The sequence below is a fragment of the Microcebus murinus genome, chromosome 10 (assembly GCF_040939455.1).
Source record: "Microcebus murinus isolate Inina chromosome 10, M.murinus_Inina_mat1.0, whole genome shotgun sequence".
Lineage (NCBI taxonomy): Eukaryota > Metazoa > Chordata > Mammalia > Primates > Cheirogaleidae > Microcebus > Microcebus murinus.
In genome coordinates, this window is record NC_134113.1 from 36095428 (window position 1) to 36115565 (window position 20138).

General features: G+C 33.4%; 1 protein-coding gene across 13 annotated transcripts in view; it reads left to right on the forward strand.

Annotated features, from left to right (window-relative positions):
• Positions 1-20138, forward strand: part of PPFIA2 (PPFI scaffold protein A2) — a 441105-nt gene that overhangs the window by 377886 nt on the left and 43081 nt on the right. For all 13 annotated transcript variants that reach the window (XM_020287953.2, XM_076007132.1, XM_020287957.2 and 10 more), the window contains one exon: positions 19602-19683. In XM_020287953.2, coding sequence (XP_020143542.1) covers positions 19602-19683 — 82 coding nt within the window. The remainder of the gene's footprint in view (positions 1-19601; positions 19684-20138) is intronic.

Genomic DNA, 20138 nt, shown 5'->3' on the forward strand with positions numbered 1-20138 from the left:
ATATATTCTCCTTCATCCGATTCCAAAATTGAAGTTCTTAGGTGAAATCATCTGATTGGCCTAATGTGAAACACATATTTGTATTGGATCAATTTTTTCTAGTTAAAAATTTATTTAGTATAGACACAGCAACTGGAGAACACTCTTGGGCAACTAACACAAGGAATATAATAAAGTAGAATATTTTAGAAACTAACCCCAATGCTCTCAATATCTTTTTGGGAAAATGTGCACCAGTTTTTTACTTGGAACCCCAGAAGCATGCCTTCTCTACTTGTGATAAAACAGAGTTATTGTTGCTTTGCCAACTGATCATGCATAGTCCTGCGTAGCTTCAACCAATGACAATTGTAAAGAATTCCCTGAATCTAAATAATAATAATATCCAAAGGCAAAAGGCCAAAATGCACTGTAATTCCTTGGGAAAAATAAAGCTAAAACACCCCTAAATGCTTTTTAAATTTATATTTAGATATATTTGGAGCAAGGAAAAGAACATGGAAAGATTAGTGTTGCTATTTAGTTAATTGCACTGTTTTAGCCAACAGTGCAGTGTTAACACATTACAGGGTAAGTAGAGGAGAAATTCTATGTTGTCTCCATAATTTATACCCAGGAGAAATATTTTTGACCTGAAAAGATTAAAATAAGAATTAGTAAATGGAAATTAAACTCAAGGTAGTTACATATACTAGGATAATAACCTCGTTTTTAAAAATAAATCCATGCCATTTATCTTGATTGAAGTAAATCCTGAATTAACGAAACATGAAAATGATAATTTTTCACACATTTGCTCAGTATCTGTTATATCCCCAGAATTAATTTTAAACTACTGATATTTGAATTATACAGTTCTATTCTTCAAAGAACTTATAGAGAGACAGACATGAAAACATGATTGCACTTAAGTATTTCATAGTTCATGATCACTTCTCTAAGTTATTGGTCTTTGAAGAGAATGAGACAAGTGCCACAAGCATAAAAGCAACCTAATGTTCTTATTAAAAGATATTCTCAAGCTAAAGACAAATAACCACTGGGGTTTAACAAATGAATTGATGACGACTGATCAAAACAGAAGGTGGCATACCCAGCCTCTTCACAAATGATTTAAATAAGACATTTGATTTTGTCAAAGTATGGAGCTAGAAGCCATAGTTAAGTTTTTAAATAAAATTTTGTTTAAGCAAGACCTTTATAAAGACATCCAAATCTAACAAGATGAAATTTAATAGGAGCATTTATATAATCCTACAGCCAATTTCAGTACTACACTTATTAATTGTGTACATGTGTACATATGAAATTTAACTGAAGCGCCTAAGAAATATGTTTCTGCAAGGTAGGGAAATGAACAATGCCTGACAAATAATTTAATGTTTTTAATATCCATAAAAGTATTAATAGGGTTGAGATTTTATATGCTGACCAGATCATAGCTGGCTATTTTATTCAGTTCTGGGAAATATACTTGAAGTGAACGGATTAAAAGCAGCACACATTTAGAGGAACACTACCAGAATAATGAGATGACACAAAGCCACATCTCCAACGACTGTTAGAAATAGTTAGAAATATGTGCATTGTATAGAACAAAGGTATAGAATAATATGATATAAGAAATATGTGGAGTGTGGCTGCCAAAAGAAAGAACAATCAAACATATTCTTTATGGCCTCCTGATAAGATGTTAGGGAAAACGTCCAAATTTATTACAGATAAATTTAAGTTAATCCTAAGTGAGAACTACGAGCAATAACAGATGTGGGAAGAAAGAACTGACCACCTGGAAAGGGAGTTGTTCCTCATGTTCATGTCCAATGTAGACCTGACAAGCACATATACATGACAGGATTACTATCTGGGGAATTCAGCTTTCAGCTGAGAGATTAAACTACATGCTCTTTAAATTGTCCCTGCTCTGAGATTTTGTGATTCTCTGTATAATTCAGAAGAGAACTGGACTAAGGAGAATCTTTGAATTCTGACACACTGACTTTGGCATATTGTAAGTATTCAAAATACATTTTCTGAATAATTGAATGCATGAAGTTGGGTATAGAAAGAACTATAATGAAGAAGAAACCCTGAAAAAATGGAATAGGAATTAGGGCAGTGATTTTTATCTCAATGATCGAACCTGAAACCTGGGCTTCCTCTTTTCCCTGTTTTTCCTTCTCCTAATTCTTCCTCTATACACACCTATGTACTATCACCAAGTCCAATTACGTCTTTTTTAAAATCTCTCAAATATGTTGATTTTCTTCTTTCTAGCTCAGGCCATTATACTACAATAATCTCTCTACTTCTAGTCTTGCCTTCCTATATATAATTCATTCTTCGTGCTTTATCTAAAGAGAGCTATCTAAATCTTATTTCTGAACCTGCCTAAAACCCCTCAATCATTTTCTAGCAGCTGTAGGATAAATTTAAAGTGCCTTTATATAGCCCACAAATCCCTTTATTATCTGGTTCCCATTTATCTCACCAGCTTTATCTCTCTCTACTTTCCATCTTGCACTTCATGGTCTTAATGTAACCAGTATCTATTTCACGTTTACGATTACTCCTATCTCCTTATCTGCATATATGCTGTTCCATTTTCCTCATCTTTTGTGTAGCAATGATAATAGTATCTGTTTTATGTGTAATACCTATATAATAATAATATTGATCAGTTGTAGTGTGCTAGGCAAGACACAGTTCTATGCATTATACATACATTATCTCTCTTATTTTCCATAAAGCCTTTGCAGTAGAAACTATTTCCTTCCATACATGAGGAAGCATAGATTTCCAGGCACTGTGCTATACAAAATGTATACCAAAATGTAGATCTCCAGAGCACAGTTTTCCAATGAATTATTTAGGGTCTCAGAGTAGGGCCATGATTTAAAGAGTATGTAGTCCATTCTCAACCAGACCTTGAATACTGTGTATAATTTTTAATGGTCTGTATAGGGAGTAAATAATCTCTCACTCTCTTTATAGGGTAGCATATTTCCCCTAGAGAGTAATTAGTTTCTTACCTGCTCCTACCCTAACTTCAAAATGAGCAACAAGTATATTCAAGTCAAGCATCTTTTTAAAGAGTGGGTCAGGGTGGGAGTGGACAGGTAATTTCAAAATATAAGATATAGCTGTGTTATAAAATTGCCTTTTTCTGATATAATTAGTTACACATAATATTCCAAAGTTTGATACAACAGTAGTAATGTTCATTAATAGATAAGCCATATAAGAAATTTAAATATGTGCTTGAACCAATATAAATTATTAATTTCAGTAAAACTTAGAAGATAGTGTCTAATAGAAAGAATAGTTAAGTTTCTTCTTAAAAGAAAAAAATCATGAATTAAGATATATTTCAAAATAATGCTGGCATCTTAATCTAGAAAAATTCTACATATTTGTTCCCAAAATATAGAAACTTATATAACCTCTGTCTAATATTTTTCATAAGGTCTTTGAATATATGGTTTCATTCTATAATTACTTCAAATTAGCCTTTTGTGAAGCCAATTTCTTTTCCCTGTTTCCACATTTCTAAGAAGGGCAATAATTATCTATATCACCTTACTAGGATTTTACAGAAAAAAAAAGAAAAAGTTTGATACAAAAAGACTTTTTATTTAAGAAGTATGTGTGTGTGTGTGTGTATCATATGTATATTTTGTGCACACAGACACACAAACATAAAATTAAATGTCTTTAGTTCAAATTCTATGTAATCAAATTTTTAATTTGAGACTTGACTGTGTTAGGTTTGCTAGGCAAATTAATAACCAAATTCTTAGAGCAATAAAGATTTCTTAACCACTCTTAAGGAGTCTCAAGCACTTTAGTTATTAGAAGTTAATATTAACTTAAAGAAAATTATTTGTAGTGTGATAATGAATCACACTTAAAACTTAGAACCATTTTCTTTCATTTATAAGGATCACTAAAAATGTGCTTGGCTATTTATTTTTATATATCTCATCATCTGTCTTTTAGCAGAAATTTTAAGCAATTCCTGCCATCACCCTGTCATACCCACACAGATCACTCATTCACAAACTAACCTTTTAATGTTGTGGCTTCATCACTTCCTGTGTTATTCTTTACCCCAAGTTAGACACTCCCATAGTTGTATTCTATGTGTATGTCTTCACTCAAAACCATTCTTCTTCCAAATTTACTAACTCAAGCATCTCATACCTTCCTAACCACAGTATTCTCTCCTTTTAACTTGTATTATTGACTTTTCCCTCTATCATCTTCTTTTTTTAACCACTATCCTTTTGCAGTGCACTATCCCCTTTCTGTCCTCTCTTCTTTATTTACCTTAGATTCTATGTCTATAATTTCAACACATTAAAAAACTCCTAAACTTCTTTATTCCACTTGTATTTGGTCACATCTACATGTTATAACCACAGCCACCAGTGAATTTTCTTTTCCATGTGTACACTTAGGCATATCTGTGTTGATGGCAAAAATTATAGCAGGGAAATTTGAACTGATTTCATTCAGACATTCAGCACTGCCCAGTAATCCCAATATATTTCCCTCACCAGTGTTCTTTCTACTCTCTAGAACTCTTGTTAGAGCCCTCCACTACCCTCAAACCTGTATCTTCTGCTGATGAGTTTATATCCTTCCTTGGATGGAGAAGAAAGAAACTATCCAAGTGCCCTTAACTATTTGATACCAAAACCACACTAACACTTGTCCATCCTCTCTTATTACAGAAAACCAGACTACTCTATTTTTAGTCAAGATCACCCTTTCTCATTTCCTTAGTCATTTTGCACTGATATCTCCTTGATTTTATATTTTTCAACTTCTATTCTGATCTTTTTATTCCCAACAGCATTTAAATATTCTCAACTTTCATCTATTAAAAGAAATCCTTTCTTTATTTCACCTTTTTATTCTAGTTACCACGCGTTCAATACTCAACATGGTGTTAATATTTGATTTAAAAATATTTTTGAGTCACCAACTTGAACCGTAAGAAGCAAAAGGCAATTGTAGTCTACATAGGAAACTCATTTAGTGAATTGTTTCTCATTTGAAGTTTTAAACCCAAAATTGACTACTTTATAAACAGGAGAAGGTCCGTTCATTTGTCAGGGGATCTGGCAGAATAAAAGGAGACAACTGAAAAGTTTAAGGCCTTTATTTTGAGCTATAAGATGTATATTAGCTGGTAATTTCTTCTTTTCATTTCTGGATGTATGCTGATGTTCCCAAGGAGAGCATTATGCCAATAGTTGGATTTGATTTTATTCATTACATGGTAACAAAACCTGTTATTTTCTATGTTGATTAAAACTTGTTTGATTCTTATTTACAGTGGTCTTTAACTGAAGAGCATTTATTCTTAACAGAATCTATTATCATAGCCTTGACACTCTGGGATGGAGAGAAAAAGAATAATGAGGTTATGTTACTATAAATTAATATTTGTAAAAAAGAATGTATATGTTTTTAAAAAAGAAAAATTAAATACTTTATCCAGGAAAAACACCTTCTCTACAAACATATATATGGTATTACTTCCTATATGAAGTTTATAGTATATTACCACAAAATCTGTCATTTTTGACTATAGATTTTTGTCCTTTAAAGAACATATTTGTTTGAAAGTCATGAACTGACATTCTTAATATTCTGAAGTGAAATAGCTGCTCAATATTGCTCTTAAATTTGTTGACTATGGGAGATAAGAAATTTCATAAAAACTATGAGAAAACAGACAACTTACACAAATTGATAATACAAAGTTATTAGAATGTTAAAATGTGCTTTTTGAGCAATATGTTTTAAACGTGTTCTTATTTATTTTTATAATTTCTCTTACATTTTATATTTTATGATATTTTTGTTGGTTTAAGTTTTGATTTTAAAAAATTATGAATGAAAATCTGAGGAATGTTAATATTTTATTTACTGTGTGCAAATTTAATCAAATTGTTTTATAGAAAAATGATTCCTAAATAGCTGGTAGGCTAAGAAAGATTACTTTGCCTTTGGCAATAACTGGTCCCAAAAGCTTTTGAATATTTTCCTGGAAAGCTCAGAAATTGCCCTTTTACTCAGATCTCTCATAGATTTCACAGGTATGTTGATAAGAAAACCATTTTAAACAGCTAAAAATGATCTATTTTGCTTTTAATTTTATTTCTGTTGCATGTATAATGTGAAAAATATGCCTTAAATTTCTTAGAACATTGTGATGCCAATTTTTATGAACATTTATGTTTTTGTTTACATGAAAATTTAAAGAGCATGTCACAGCTGTTCTGGAGTAAAGGCCAAAAAATATGCGTCTTTCCAGAGTGCCAATTTAATAAAAAATAACACAGTTTCTCTGAATGAATGCCTGTAGAGGAGGCACGTGCAGAGTGTTCCATTACATGTCAATCTTTTCTTTATAATAATTGTGCAATAAAAAAACATACTCTAACTTGCCTAATTTCTGAAATAGGAATTTCTGCTTCATATTTTATGTTGAATATGTTTTATTAGTTGTTTTAATAACAGTTTTATTTTTCTAATAATTAGTCTATTATGCTTATATAGAAATTTAAAAACAATATTCCCATAAATTTTTGTTGAATTATTTAACTTCCATGTTTTTCCAATGCCTCTACTATATCCAGGGAGCAAGTGGGCACTTATAAAGCTACATCTGATTCAATGTTTTTGTGATGACATCTGTAATATTGGTGAACCAATGCAGTTTTTTTCCCTAAAGTCAACATTTATAAACACCTGTTCAAACAAATGTTTCCATCAACAAAGATACAATTTGCACAAACTTAACATTTATTTTGCCAGTTCAAATGGAGGAGAAAGTAATGTGGCAAAGGGAGAAGAATAATAGAATTCTTTTACACTTTCTCATGTTCTGATTACTGGCACATTCATATTTATGAAAATTGTTATTAATATTATACCATGTGTTAGAATAATATGATTATGAACCTAGAACAGACTTTACAAATTTCTTCTTGCCAGGGATTATGTTGAGGAATTTGAAGATCAGAACCTGCTAGTAATTTTGACCAAATATTTTATGAAAACTAGAATCCAGGTTTTCTGAGCCTCAAACTAGTACTTTCCCCACTTCAAGTTGCTGCCTCTGCAGAGGTCTGTTCATTTTATGGAGCCCTAGCAGGAGGGTTATAAGGCTATAAGAAAATCTGACTGTCATTTAATAAGTACTGTTTCTATTTGTAAAATAACACAGAAGTGTCCTAAGGTAAAGAATGTTCTTTACCAAGGTGCCTTAATTTCTTCCTGGAATGTACTAGAGGCTGGGAAAATGTGGCCATGCATGTTTCAGAGTGGCTCAAACTCAAGACACAGACTTATTGGTCAACTATTAGAACTGCCCTCAGCCTGACTATGCTTTTGGACGCAGTGAGTATGTGTGGCATGGTGAAATTTTTTTTTAAAAAAAGGCACCATGTCTTTCTCCTATCTGAGCTTTCTCACATCTGAAATAATGCTCTTGTTTTATTCCACGGCTTTCTTTAGATTGAAATGTATCCATTAACATTTGTGTGCTTTTCTTTTCCATCCGTCCTTCTCCATCTCATGAAAAGCACATCTGGGTAAGTTGAATCACAATGGCTGCTGAACGTGTTTATTTTCAGCACCATCCTCTTTTTTTGTTTGTTTGTTTTTTATCCTTAGTATTTCTCTTTTCAGTTATAACACAAGCTGCACTGCCTCTGACCTGAAGTGAAAATTGTAAAGTATATTCATTTCCACACAGTAAATGGAATCATTGGTTCAGAGAAATGTTCCCATTCAAATTAATTATGTCAGCCTTTCAGGCACTTCAGTTTCGTTGGTTCTATTAGACACATGTCAAAAGATATTCTGAACTTCATTTCCTCTCGTTCTCAAGTCACTCCTTAGGGGTTGATGTGGCACTCAGTGAGGCTCAACTAATACTTTCAGGCCACTTGGGTACTACTGATTGTGCTGCATGTCTGAATCTGCTTGTGCATTCCCTAGTGCTTGTGATTTTCCACATGCATTTTATTCAAGAGAAAAACATTTTTGTTGACTACTAGAACTGCACTTAGCTGGCAAGGGTTAAGTGCTGGGTCTTCCCATCAGAACTTATTCATAGACAGTCCAAAGTAATCCTTGGTTTTGATTGAATGTGTGTAGTTTCCATTGTTTCCTGTACTACTGGTTGATTTTTAAAGCTTTAAAAATCACTGTTACTCAGATAACAGTTCCAAATTTTAAATTCTGTTCTTTGACCTAAAATTAGAGTATTTCTCTATTCCTAAAACAAATTGGGCTTCAAAGTAAAAAAATAAAACAAAATATGCATAATATCTACAAAATATTTACATTGATAAAATGGCTAGCTTATTAAAACACTTTGAGTTGAGGGGGAGGTATTGCTTTCAAATTTATAGCAACTTTTCTTTTTCATAAATAAAATGACTCCAGTGAGATGCAATTATCCAGGAAGCAATGGAATGTATTACTAGTTTGCTATATAAATATTTTGTATACCAATACAAGGTCATATATTTTATGATATTAAATTGCTCATTAGTATGTTTATATTATTTTTACTATTCTAATTTTAAGTTATAGTTTCCATTACCAAGATTATTTAATAATACAATATTTACTTCATTGAGCATAATTTATTATATTAAGGAAATCTCTAGTAAGATGTTCTTAAAAATACAAGGCAAGCTATGGTTAAAGTACTAGGTCAACAATGGTGGCTCAATGAATGTAGTTAACTCTTACTATTTTAAAATAATAAGTATTCTGGACATTGGATTTTAAAGCATAGTTTTTACTTAACCATTTAAACTTAGTCTTCTGTTTTCTAATGATTTTTAAGTTTTATAAGGAAAATAATTCTAAGAAACAAAACTTAATATACCCATCTGTTGTTGAATGAAATATTGAAAGATAATGAATTAATTCTGCATTCTCATTAATGGACTTTAAGAAACTGATACAATTGCCTTCATTCTAAAACTCAATTTCTTATCTTACTCATGCTCCAGGAATTTAAATATTTTAGGACCTCAAAATAATTTCCCTACTATAATTACTAAAAGCTTAGGAGGATATAATGTCAGGGGAAGATAATCCAAACATAGTGAAGATGACTTGGGAAGATTTAGGGAGCAAAGAACACAGAATTAGGAATCAGAAGACAGAGGTTAAGTCACATCTTCACTTGTTTGCTGCATATTGATAGATGACTGATATAGTATCTGAATTTACTAATATTATTAATACTATAAACCTCCTGCCCCCACAAAAATATGAAAGAATATGTATAATCTCAGAAGCATGAAAATTATGAACTTCCAAACTAAGTAAAAGAGGACTCAATATTAGATAAAGCACTAAAGCAATCCAGTCTAAATGGTATCCACATAACCTGAACAATTACCATTGTTCTGCATTAAGTCCCCAGTTAATCTCAGGAAGTGACTGGAGAGTATAAAGTTTCGTGCAGAAGTGAAATTGTTTAACGGAAAGTAATACAAGCCCCTCTAGTTTTCAATAACAATGTGAGTAATTGAATTGCTCAATCACATTTGTATGTATGTGTTTGTATGTGTGTGTGTTTATACCTTTTTAATGGTTTTGAAAACTATTAAATTCGAAATAAAGTGAGAAAGGAAATTATGTAAATACTAGCTCAAATTCACATATAAATTAAATTTCTTTCCTGAGACTACACCCTATATTTCAGAGCAGCTGAAAGGAAAAAAGGTTCAAATATGAATGAATTTTTGTTTTAATGCAATCAAATTGTTTTAAATATAAACAACCCAGCATGTGTTAGTGGAATTTAAATAAAACACTACTTGAATGTGTTGTGGATTTTTATACATTTTCACTGAATGTGAAAATATGCAGTAATAGGATACACATAGACACACACTTGCATTTGCACAGTCACTGAATCACAGTATGCTGTGCTTTCAAAATCAAGACAACCTTAATGTTGAATTTGAAAGTCTTAATTTTATGAAGCTAAATACATATATTAAGCTAATCAGTGTTCTGAAGCAGCTGATTGGAATTTGTGACATATTTCTCTTTAGAATAATTATGTTAACTAAGAAATAAATTTTCAGCTTGCAGATGTTAACAGAAAACTGGGTGGCACCATACTTTGTTCACATTTGCTGACCAGAATTTTGACTAGTCTTTCAAATATGTAATTTTGATTTTCACAGAATTTATCAATAAGTATGAATTTCTGAATGGTAGAGTTATAATAAGACATTGCTTAGTTTAAATTTGAGGAGATTGCATCCTATTTACCCTCTTGAATGTTGAATTTTAGTGGAACAAGATACATTTTACAATTAATAATAGCATGAAGATTTCTATGTACATTTCCTGCTAGTATTGTGTAAGGAAGATTTATTCTCTGTGCTACAATGTTAAGAAGTATATTAAATTGTCACATTATTTGACTTATATTTTATTCTTCATTCTTATCAAGCCACATATTTATGTCTTCTTGTTTTATCAATAACTAAGTACTTGTCATGTGCCATAGTAAATCAGTTAGCCCTAAAGATACATTTTTCAACCATAGAATTACTTTGTATATCAATTGCACAAAATCAATTGAAGTGAAACAAAATGCAACAAATTCAACTTTTTGATCTCAATTATATAAATGAGGCTAACCTTCCTCTGGGCAAGATGTAGAACCTGATATTAGTATAGAGTAACAAGAAAAGAAAAACCATGCCTCCTTCGTTCTCTCAATGCTGAGGGTTGAAATGTGTGACAGTAAGGGGGTTAAGACCTTGTATATTAACCAGCAAGTCAAATAAATGTATGTCACTTCTAAAAGTAAATGAATTATACAACAAGAAAGAAAGATGGGCGATTATCATTTTATTTTGTACTCCCAATGAGGAAATTATCCTCCTTATTCAGTTCTGAAAATTTTCAGAGCGGTTAATTAGCTAAAGTATAGACGGAGAGTTAAGGGAGCTGACTCTGTGGCCCAATTTGGGGGAGTTCAAATTCTGGCTCTGCCATTCGATGGCTCCTTGACTCCAAGTGGCCTCTATTCTTCAGTGTCATCACCTGCTAATATGTGTCAATATGTATTTTACTGAATTATTATAAAGATTAAATCAGTTAAGACATATAAAGAAATTAGGATAGTGCTTCACACATAGTAAGTGATAAATGCACACTAGCTATTATTTTGTGGAATCCAAGGCCTAATTTTGCTACATCTAGAAACTTTACTCTTTCAAACCTCTATATTCTTTGTCATAAGAATATGAAGCGGTTCATATGAACAAAAGAGCACATTAGAGAAATCTCTATTATAGCACTGTATTAAAGTGTAATACAGGCCGGGCGCGGTGGCTCACGCCTGTAATCCTAGCTCTCTGGGAGGCCGAGGTGGGCAGATTGCTCAAGGTCAGGAGTTCAAAACCAGCCTGAGCAAGAGCGAGACCCCGTCTCTACTATAAATAGAAAGAAATTAATTGGCCAACTGATATGTATATAAAAAAAATTAGCCGGGCATGGTGGCGCATGCCTGTAGTCCCAGCTACTCGGGAGGCTGAGGCAGAAGGATCGCTGGAGCCCAGGAGTGTGAGGTTGCTGTGAGCTAGGCTGACGCCACGGCACTCACTCTAGCCTGGACAACAAAGCGAGACTCTGTCTCAAAAAATAAAAATAAAAAAATAAAGTGTAATACAATTCATTTAAGTATATTTAAATGAAATTTTAAATTTTAAATGAATAACCAGAGTATATATGATTGTGGTATTTGCACAGAAGAGAAAATTAATTCTGCCTAGGAGATGTCTTGGAATCTTTATCAAAAGAATAAAGCATGAATTATGTCTGAAGGATAAGTTCAAGTTGTTATGATTATAATGCCAAAAAAAAAAAATTGTTCCTGGCAGGAGAAAAAGGCATACAGAAAGTAATGGAGGGATAAAATAGAATAAGATATTTGAGGAATGGCAAATATTTCAGTGTTGATTGAGCAGAAGATTCTGGGAGACAGGTAGGAGCCTGATCACTAAGGGTATTTTTAGAAGATATTTGACCTTTATTTTGAAGATAATGGGGAGGCTTTTAAAAAGCAGGGAAATCTGGGACAAAGATCTGTGAGGAAAGTCTCACTGGAGGTTGGATAGAAGATGGGAAGTGAGAAGGTGCCAAACAAGAGACAGAGTGACTATGGTAGCTCGTCAGCATTAACTACAAATGGTGAGAGTTTGGACAAAAGCTTTGGCAATACTCAATCAGTTTGCACAATGTATTTCTGCATGTTAGAAATGGCATTTTATCTCTGGCAGATATCTGATATGCAGAATTCTTGTTCCTTTTTAAGATGCAATAAGCAATTGGGGGTCAACAAAAACAGAATACTTAATAATCACCCTATAATCAAGGGTCCTACATGGTTGTCAACACTGTGAAACTTTGGATTAGGGTATAGCAATAATTCAAAAAATATTCTTGGCTAGAACATCTGAAGAAAAAATTTCATGGTATGGTGGAAGAGCAAACTCTGGGTAAAATCTGCAGGACTTTACTGTCATGGATAGAGATGAGGCCCCAGGTACATGGCACCAACCACTGATTTCTATGAGTGATGCTGACAGTATAGTCTTCCAGATTTTAAAGGAGAAAAGAATTATCGAGGACTAGGATGATCACAAAATATTTCATATAAAAGGGAACTCAGAATTTAAGCAAACAGTAAGATTTTGATAGCCGAAAAAGAAGGGAAAAAACTTACCAGCTTTGGAAAATGGTATTTGCAAAGGTGGAATTTATATTAAATAATACACAAACTATTTATGGAAGTACATTTTCAATTCCAGTTAGAAGTAAGGGAAGATAATTAGATAGGTAAATCAATGCCATACCAACAAATCTTTGTAATGCAACTTGAGGATGATTCTTAAGGCATTTGAGGAACCCTTGAAAGGGTGTTAGAGGACAGTGCTAGGATTATTGATAGTAAAAGCTCACATTTATTAACTGTCTCCTTTGTACAGGGCACAGTTATAATCACATTACCTATATTTTTCTTATAAACCCTCTTAAAACCCCATGAGGAAGATACTGTTATCAGCTTCATTTTACACATGAGGAACCTGAAGCACAGCAAGATAAAGTAACTTGTCTATGGATACACAGCTTAAAAGGAAAAGCAAAATCAAGCCCAAGCAATTTGACTTTAGGAGCCACTCTCTCACCTGCTCTGCCATGAATTCTATCTTCCCAGCAAATTTTTTTTGGGGGGGATGGCAGTGTAAGAAACCTGGAGAGATGGACCAATTAAAGGTTGAGGTTGAGAAAACCATTTAGTGGAAGTGAAAATAGAAAGTAAAGGAAGATGCATTGGCAAGTATGAAGGGGAAAATTGACAGGCATTGAATGGAAGGTGGGTGAAATGACCATTTTGAGTGACAGAGGGAATAGTGCTATATGGTATTTAGACAGACATATCACAAATTGGCAGTCCCAAAATAGCATCCTGGGCTAACTGGTCTGAGAATGAAGTGTCTTTTCACTGACAGCAATACACCACCCACATTGGTAAGAATATGGGAAAGAGACATACTGTTCCCCATTGTGACTTTTTAAAGTAACTAATGGATTTCCATTTCTCAGAGTTTCAAATACAAACACTAACAAATTTAAGTTTTTCTGTTCTAATATAGTTACCAAAAGGATAGCTACTTCTGGGAAGGATTATATAATAAATAATTTAATATAATATTAAAATCATGATAGTGTTGAATCCTTTAATTGAATCCTTTATCTGTTGGGTAACCAAAGTAAGTGAAGAATGATAGAATTGAGCAAGTATTTTCTCAAAAAAAATATTATGACATAAAAAAAGGAGATAACTGTAGAAGAAAATTCCTCCCCCCACCCCCTTAGGAAGAGGTATTCAAGCTGCTCTGCTGTGCAAATTTCACATAAAATTCAGGGAGAAAGAGCTCCTCAAAATGCAAATAAACTCATGCCAATTAAATACTTTCTGTAAGAGAATGCTTAGTCTGTTGTTAGGTTGTAGCTGATTTTGTCTTTCATTTATTCAAAATTTTAGGTAAAGTTACTAAGTCACTATATACTTAGCACAACGGGAAATATAAAATCCAGTGAGACATCACTCATGCCATAAGGAGATTATAGTGTAAAGGAAACAAGGCTTGTTTACATACAATGAACTGCCTAACAGAGTTTTGTACATAATATGGGTGGTAACATTCAAGAGATAGAGAAGGTTTGGATGGTAAGAATTGAGGACCATTCCCAATGGAAATGAAGGCCATAGACCAGAGTAAAGGAAGTGTAAAAAATGAGTATCTAATTCAGCTAGACAGAAGAGAGCTAACAAGGTAATCTGGAAATATAATTTAGGAATCAGGAATGACCTTCAAGGCCATTCTTTCAGTAGTTAATAAAAAGCTGTTACAGATATTTGAGCTGAGTGGTAACTTAAATGTTTACTTTAAAGGGAATAATCTGATGGTGGCATATAAAATGAATTGCTTTGGGAAAACAAGCAAAAAAGGAGAAGGGAAAGTAGTGTCTATTGAACATCTATTGGCTGCTAAGTGCTTTTATAAGAATTATCTTATTCAATTCTTATAGCTTGTGCTGAGATCAATTTATAATCATCTTCAAATATGAAGAAGTTGAACCTTAAAGAGACTGAGTATCCAAAGGACAGATAGCTGATAAAAAGCGTATTTGGGATGCATTTCAGTCAATCAGTTAAAATTTATTGAATATATTCTATATGCCTGTATCCCTCTTCTAACTACCTCTCACCATTTCTACTGTCACAACCCAAGGCCAAGCAACCATCATCTTTTATTTGAAAACTGTATCCTTAACTCACAACTCTGGCCTGTCTCAAGTCCATTCTACACTCAACAGTTAGAATGATCTTGCTAATGTGCAAATTATATTATGTTCCTTTGCTGAAAACCTCTGATGGTTACTCATTGCATTTAGAATAAATTCTTTGCTTCAGCTTCAAGACCCAACATGATCTTGCTTTACTCTTGCCTATCTCTCCAATTTCATCTCCCTCCACCCCCCAGATCCCCCAGCCTTTAATTCATTCCAGCCATACTGGCCTTTCTTTCTTTCTTTTACTCAAACATCCAATTCCACTCCTTTCACAGAAAATTGATATTACGTTTCTTCTGCTTGAAACGTTTTTCTACCGGCCCCCACTGCCTGCCACTTTTCAACAACACATGTCAACTCAAGGATTGCCTCTTCCAAGAGACCTCAGTGAAACACTATAGGCAAGGTAGTACCCAGTCACTCCTGCCTTACTGCCTTACTCTATTTTACCTTCTGCAGAGCACATATCAAGGCCTCAAATTCGTTTATTTATTTATATATGTTTATACAAATCTTTCTTCCTCGTGGAATGTACGATCTTTGAGGTCAGAGATTCAGTTAGCTTTATTCTTCTTTGCTGAAGAAAAAAGGTGGCACATAGTAGGTCTATAAAAAATCAGATGACTGACTCCCTAATTAACTTGGTTAGCCACAGGGTCATACATAGTCCCTGTTCTCAAGCCCACAGTATAGGGGAGAACAATTTGTAAGCCAAAAAATTCAATAAAATGTTAATGATACCGTAAGAAATATAGCTCAAAAACTATGGACCTATAAATGGAAGGAGTCAATATCTCCTCAGGGACAAGGTTAAGATGGCTTTAGAAAGGAAGCACTTTTGTTGAGTCTTGGAAATCAAGACAGAGTGTGGAGACAAGGCAAGGAGGCATGTGGACACTGTTTAGTGTGGCAGAGACAGCCTGAAAATGCAAGAGAGGAGGCTATAGGTCCTTTCCAATACCACCAATTAGATCACAACTTTAATCGTTAAGGAGAGACTTAAAATTTTAAAACGAGAAACCAGACATTTCTCATTGTATTTATTCATTTAGGCAAAGTCATACTTGCGTAATTAGTCTGTATTAGGAGTTAGAAACCACAGGTCTGGCAGGGACTCTTGATTTATTTACATTTTTGGAACACTCTTGATTGTTTATCTAAAAATTTTTTATTATAGTCATTTCTAGAATGCTCACCCTTTGTTCCTGTTCTCAGATCGGGCATAGCAAGCATGGGCTTCCCTCTGCACATATTATTGACTTGCAGATAGATGTTCACAGACCTGAGTGCTCAACATGTGTTGGGCTTTCCTAACATGTCACTTTCTAGTCACAGTAACTGGTTGCCACCTGTAACAAGAGTTTGAAGCCTTTTGAGGATATTAACATTCTTTCTTGCAGATAAGAATCTTAAATTTTGAATCTTAAAACTAAAATGCATAACTATAGTTATGTGTAAGTGATCCTTTGGGAAAGATAATCAAATATTGTATTGTCTGAAAATGAAAAAGAAAGAAAAACAAACATGTTTCTCTAGGCCTAAATAGAAAGAAAGTAATTTTCAGAGTCAAATTTGTACTGGAGTAAGTGGCCACAGTCTTATTCTGGAAATGTCACTTGACCTTTAAGAGGCTGAATTTCAGCTAGAGAGAGAATACATTCCAGACCAAATCCCTTTCCACACATGGACTGGTTGAACAGAGAACACCAGTATATCCAAAGTGCTTGGTGGTTGTGTCAAATCAGTTTTTCATTTATTAATAGTATTTTCTGTACAGTCCAAATCACTCTTTTCTGATAGTTACTCCAAAATTTCTGATGAGAACAAGCATGCTACCCCTAATAATATGTTAACAAATCATCATGTATTAAACTTGGTGATTTCCAATTATTTCAGAATTACTCACATTGCTTTATTTTTTTACATTGCTTCTCTCCCAAGAGAACATACTCAGATATATGCCTCTTATAGATTTTTTATGGTGTAGACTATTTTATTACTGAGAATAATTAAATGCAGTATTGCTGTGGGAATTCCAATGCTTTTTTAAAAACATAATTGATAATTCCCTCGGGTTAAGGAAAAGCAGGTCTGGAGTTACTGTCATGTAGCACATGGTCCTGGTATAAAACTCAGCCATCCACCTCCAGTCTCACCTGTTTCTCCACGGTTTCAAGCTGTCATCCCTAAAGTGGTTACTTGAGATTCAGTCCTAGCAGTTGGGGACTAAAGGGCAGAATCCATTGCACCTGGGTTTCCTTATTTCATTTTCTTAGAGTACTATCACTAACATAATTATATTATGAGAATTTGTGATTTAAACAAAACAAAACACAAATAAAATAAAACTTTCTCAGGTGCCAGATAGCTCAATAATTTCTCAAAGAATCATATGATTGATTTTTTTTTTTTGTTCAAAGAGAGTAGAACTATTTGAGCATATTGGATTTCCTCATAACCAGATTCCCATCAGGAATAACAAACCAGATCAGACTCTTGAAATCAGCTAGCATCAGTACTATTCTGAGAAAGTGGGAAATAAAAAGCTCAAAGAGAGATAGGATATAAGCAAAAAAATTGGCCTTTAAAACTTAAAAATTTGAACATGATCAAAAGGTAAAATAAAGAAAGGTATTTGTACTACAAAAAATAACTCCACTAAAACATAACATTATGGTGCACAATTTACTAAAACAAGAAGCAACTAAATAGAACACTGATTGCCGTGTTATTCAACATTCACAACTATTTATGAGTAACCTCTTCTGAGCCTAACCTTGTTCTAGACTTCAATTCATATATGAACCGAATATATGAAAACACAGATCCTCCTTGAGCTTTTATTCTAAAGCCAGATGATAGACAGAAAAGTAAATAATATACTATGTTAGAAGATGAATTCTATGCAGAAAAGTAAAGTATGGGGCTAAGAAATTCCTGGTGGGAGTTGGAGGAAGAAGAGGGGGGAGACATCCAGAGAGAAGGTAACATTTGAGTAAAGAATTAAAGTAGATGAGGTAGTGAGCCACATTCAGGACGTGCATCACCCAGTTTTATCAGCTGTTTGTGTATTGTATCGTATTGTATTTTTGGAAGTTTCATTTGTTTTGTCTATCTAACAAGGGATCTCCTGAGAATCTGGGTCCATGTCTATTTTCCACAGCAAGCCCAAGTCCCAGCTCACAATAAGTGTCCAATAAGTACTTGATAATTTATTTTTTGATCATTCAATCCATTTCTATAAATATATCTGTCACAGTGAGACTAAGCTATGCGAAACTTGTTTTCAGTGAAGAAACATCACTGGAAAGCCTTAGGGAATGGGTGACGGTAGAGCAAGTCATGTGAGGAAGTGCCTCTATTTCTCACTTTGGATTTAAGGCACCTGTGTCGCTGTCCCCCTCCCCAGGTGCTGAATAGCTTACATGTGGAACTCACTGTTGCCATCCCTCAAATGAAACAGCAGTTAGTTGATTCTTGTGTTTCTTCAGCCACTATAACTTCAATTTTTATTTTGCTCCCTTGCTTCCTGTTTTTGATGCACCTTGATAGCATCTTGAAAATACAGAAAACTGTGTTTAAAGTCATTCTTGATTATGTGTCTTAATGTATTAATGTAGTCTACCACAATAAATAATTGATTAATAGTAGGAAGTAATCACATGCTTCAATGGAGTTCATATATGATATTCAAGATATATTCCTAAGCATGAAACATACATATTCAAAATAAAGCAATTATTGTACCATGTTTTTATCATTTGTGTGTAAGATTGAGGTACAGAAAATGTATTTTTCAATATACTCCTGGCCAAGTATATAGCAATTTGAGTTTCAATGAAAACACATATCTGCTATCCCAATAATGAATGATCCTAAATTGGTTTTATAAGTGGATAGCAGTTCTAAAGACTTGTATTAGGAATAATAAAATCGTAGTTGCATTTATCAGGGCTCTCTATATCTTTTGTTTTCCAAAACAAACATTTATTGTTATTGAAGTAAATTGCTTTCATTCAAACACTAGTGATTATAAATGAAAATAAGTATATTGTTGAATTTCACACTATACATTGCTTTGTAGTGTTAGAAATCATTTTATCTTGGAGTTATATTCAATTGTGCAGTGGTTTTATAGTATAAACAATGAACTAACTCCTAAGATAGATTCCTGGACCTGTAGGGCATACTAAAACCAATCACTTCACTAGAATGGGACTAAAATGACCAAATTTATCTTCTGCTTCTATATTCAAACATTTTCTTCACCATTGATATAGTAAGAGGAAAAGAGCAGGACAGATAGAGGAAGTCACTTTTATATCCCATTGTGTATGCTTGAATATGAAAATGTAGGCCATTTTCTTGTTAAGAGGATAAAATATTTGGTGATAATATAATCCAGTTTTCTTAGTCCATTAGCACTTAACGTTCTAATTTCAGTGAGTAAATGTTGGGGAAAATTATTTTTAGATGTTAATGTTTCACTCCTAATAAAATCAATGAGTGATTTGTACAAATTAGTCAAAGGAAGAAGGGATTCTGTTATTCTGTATTTTCTCATATTGAGTATGTAAAGGATAATTGCTTCTTTTTAAAAGATTATCATAAAATATAATCATAGCCATATTTTTCCATATTATCGCACTAATAATCTTTGCTATATACTTCAGGCATGAACTTCTTGAAGAAGCTCGGAGAAAGGGATTACCTTTTGCCCAGTGGGATGGGCCCACTGTGGTCGCATGGCTAGAGGTAAGAGAATTAAACCAGAAGGCACTTAAGTCAGTCACTACTAATTTGATTGTTGTTAGAGGTAGGCAAAGACAGATCTCTGAAATTATAGCTTCCCTGCAGCCTGGAATTGCTTCTAAAGGTAATATTTGCTTTACTAGAGTCCAGTGAGCATTGTGATTTTACTCTGACATTTTTTGTGACTAGCAGAAGAAAACATACAGTGGTGTAAGAAGAAGTGTCTCTAAATTCCACCCTCTTTATGTCTAGAGCAGGAGGAGAAACAATGATTGAGCCACCTTTTGTTGTTGCAGGAAAACATCTGTTCCCATCTATTAGTCTAGGATCCTTCCTCATCAAAAGGTTACATAGAAAAGGCATCTCCCTATTTAACACTTCTGTTATCTAAGACATCAAGGTCTCTTAATTGTACAGAGAGCCATTCATTTGCTTGTAATTTAATTCCTCAACCGAAT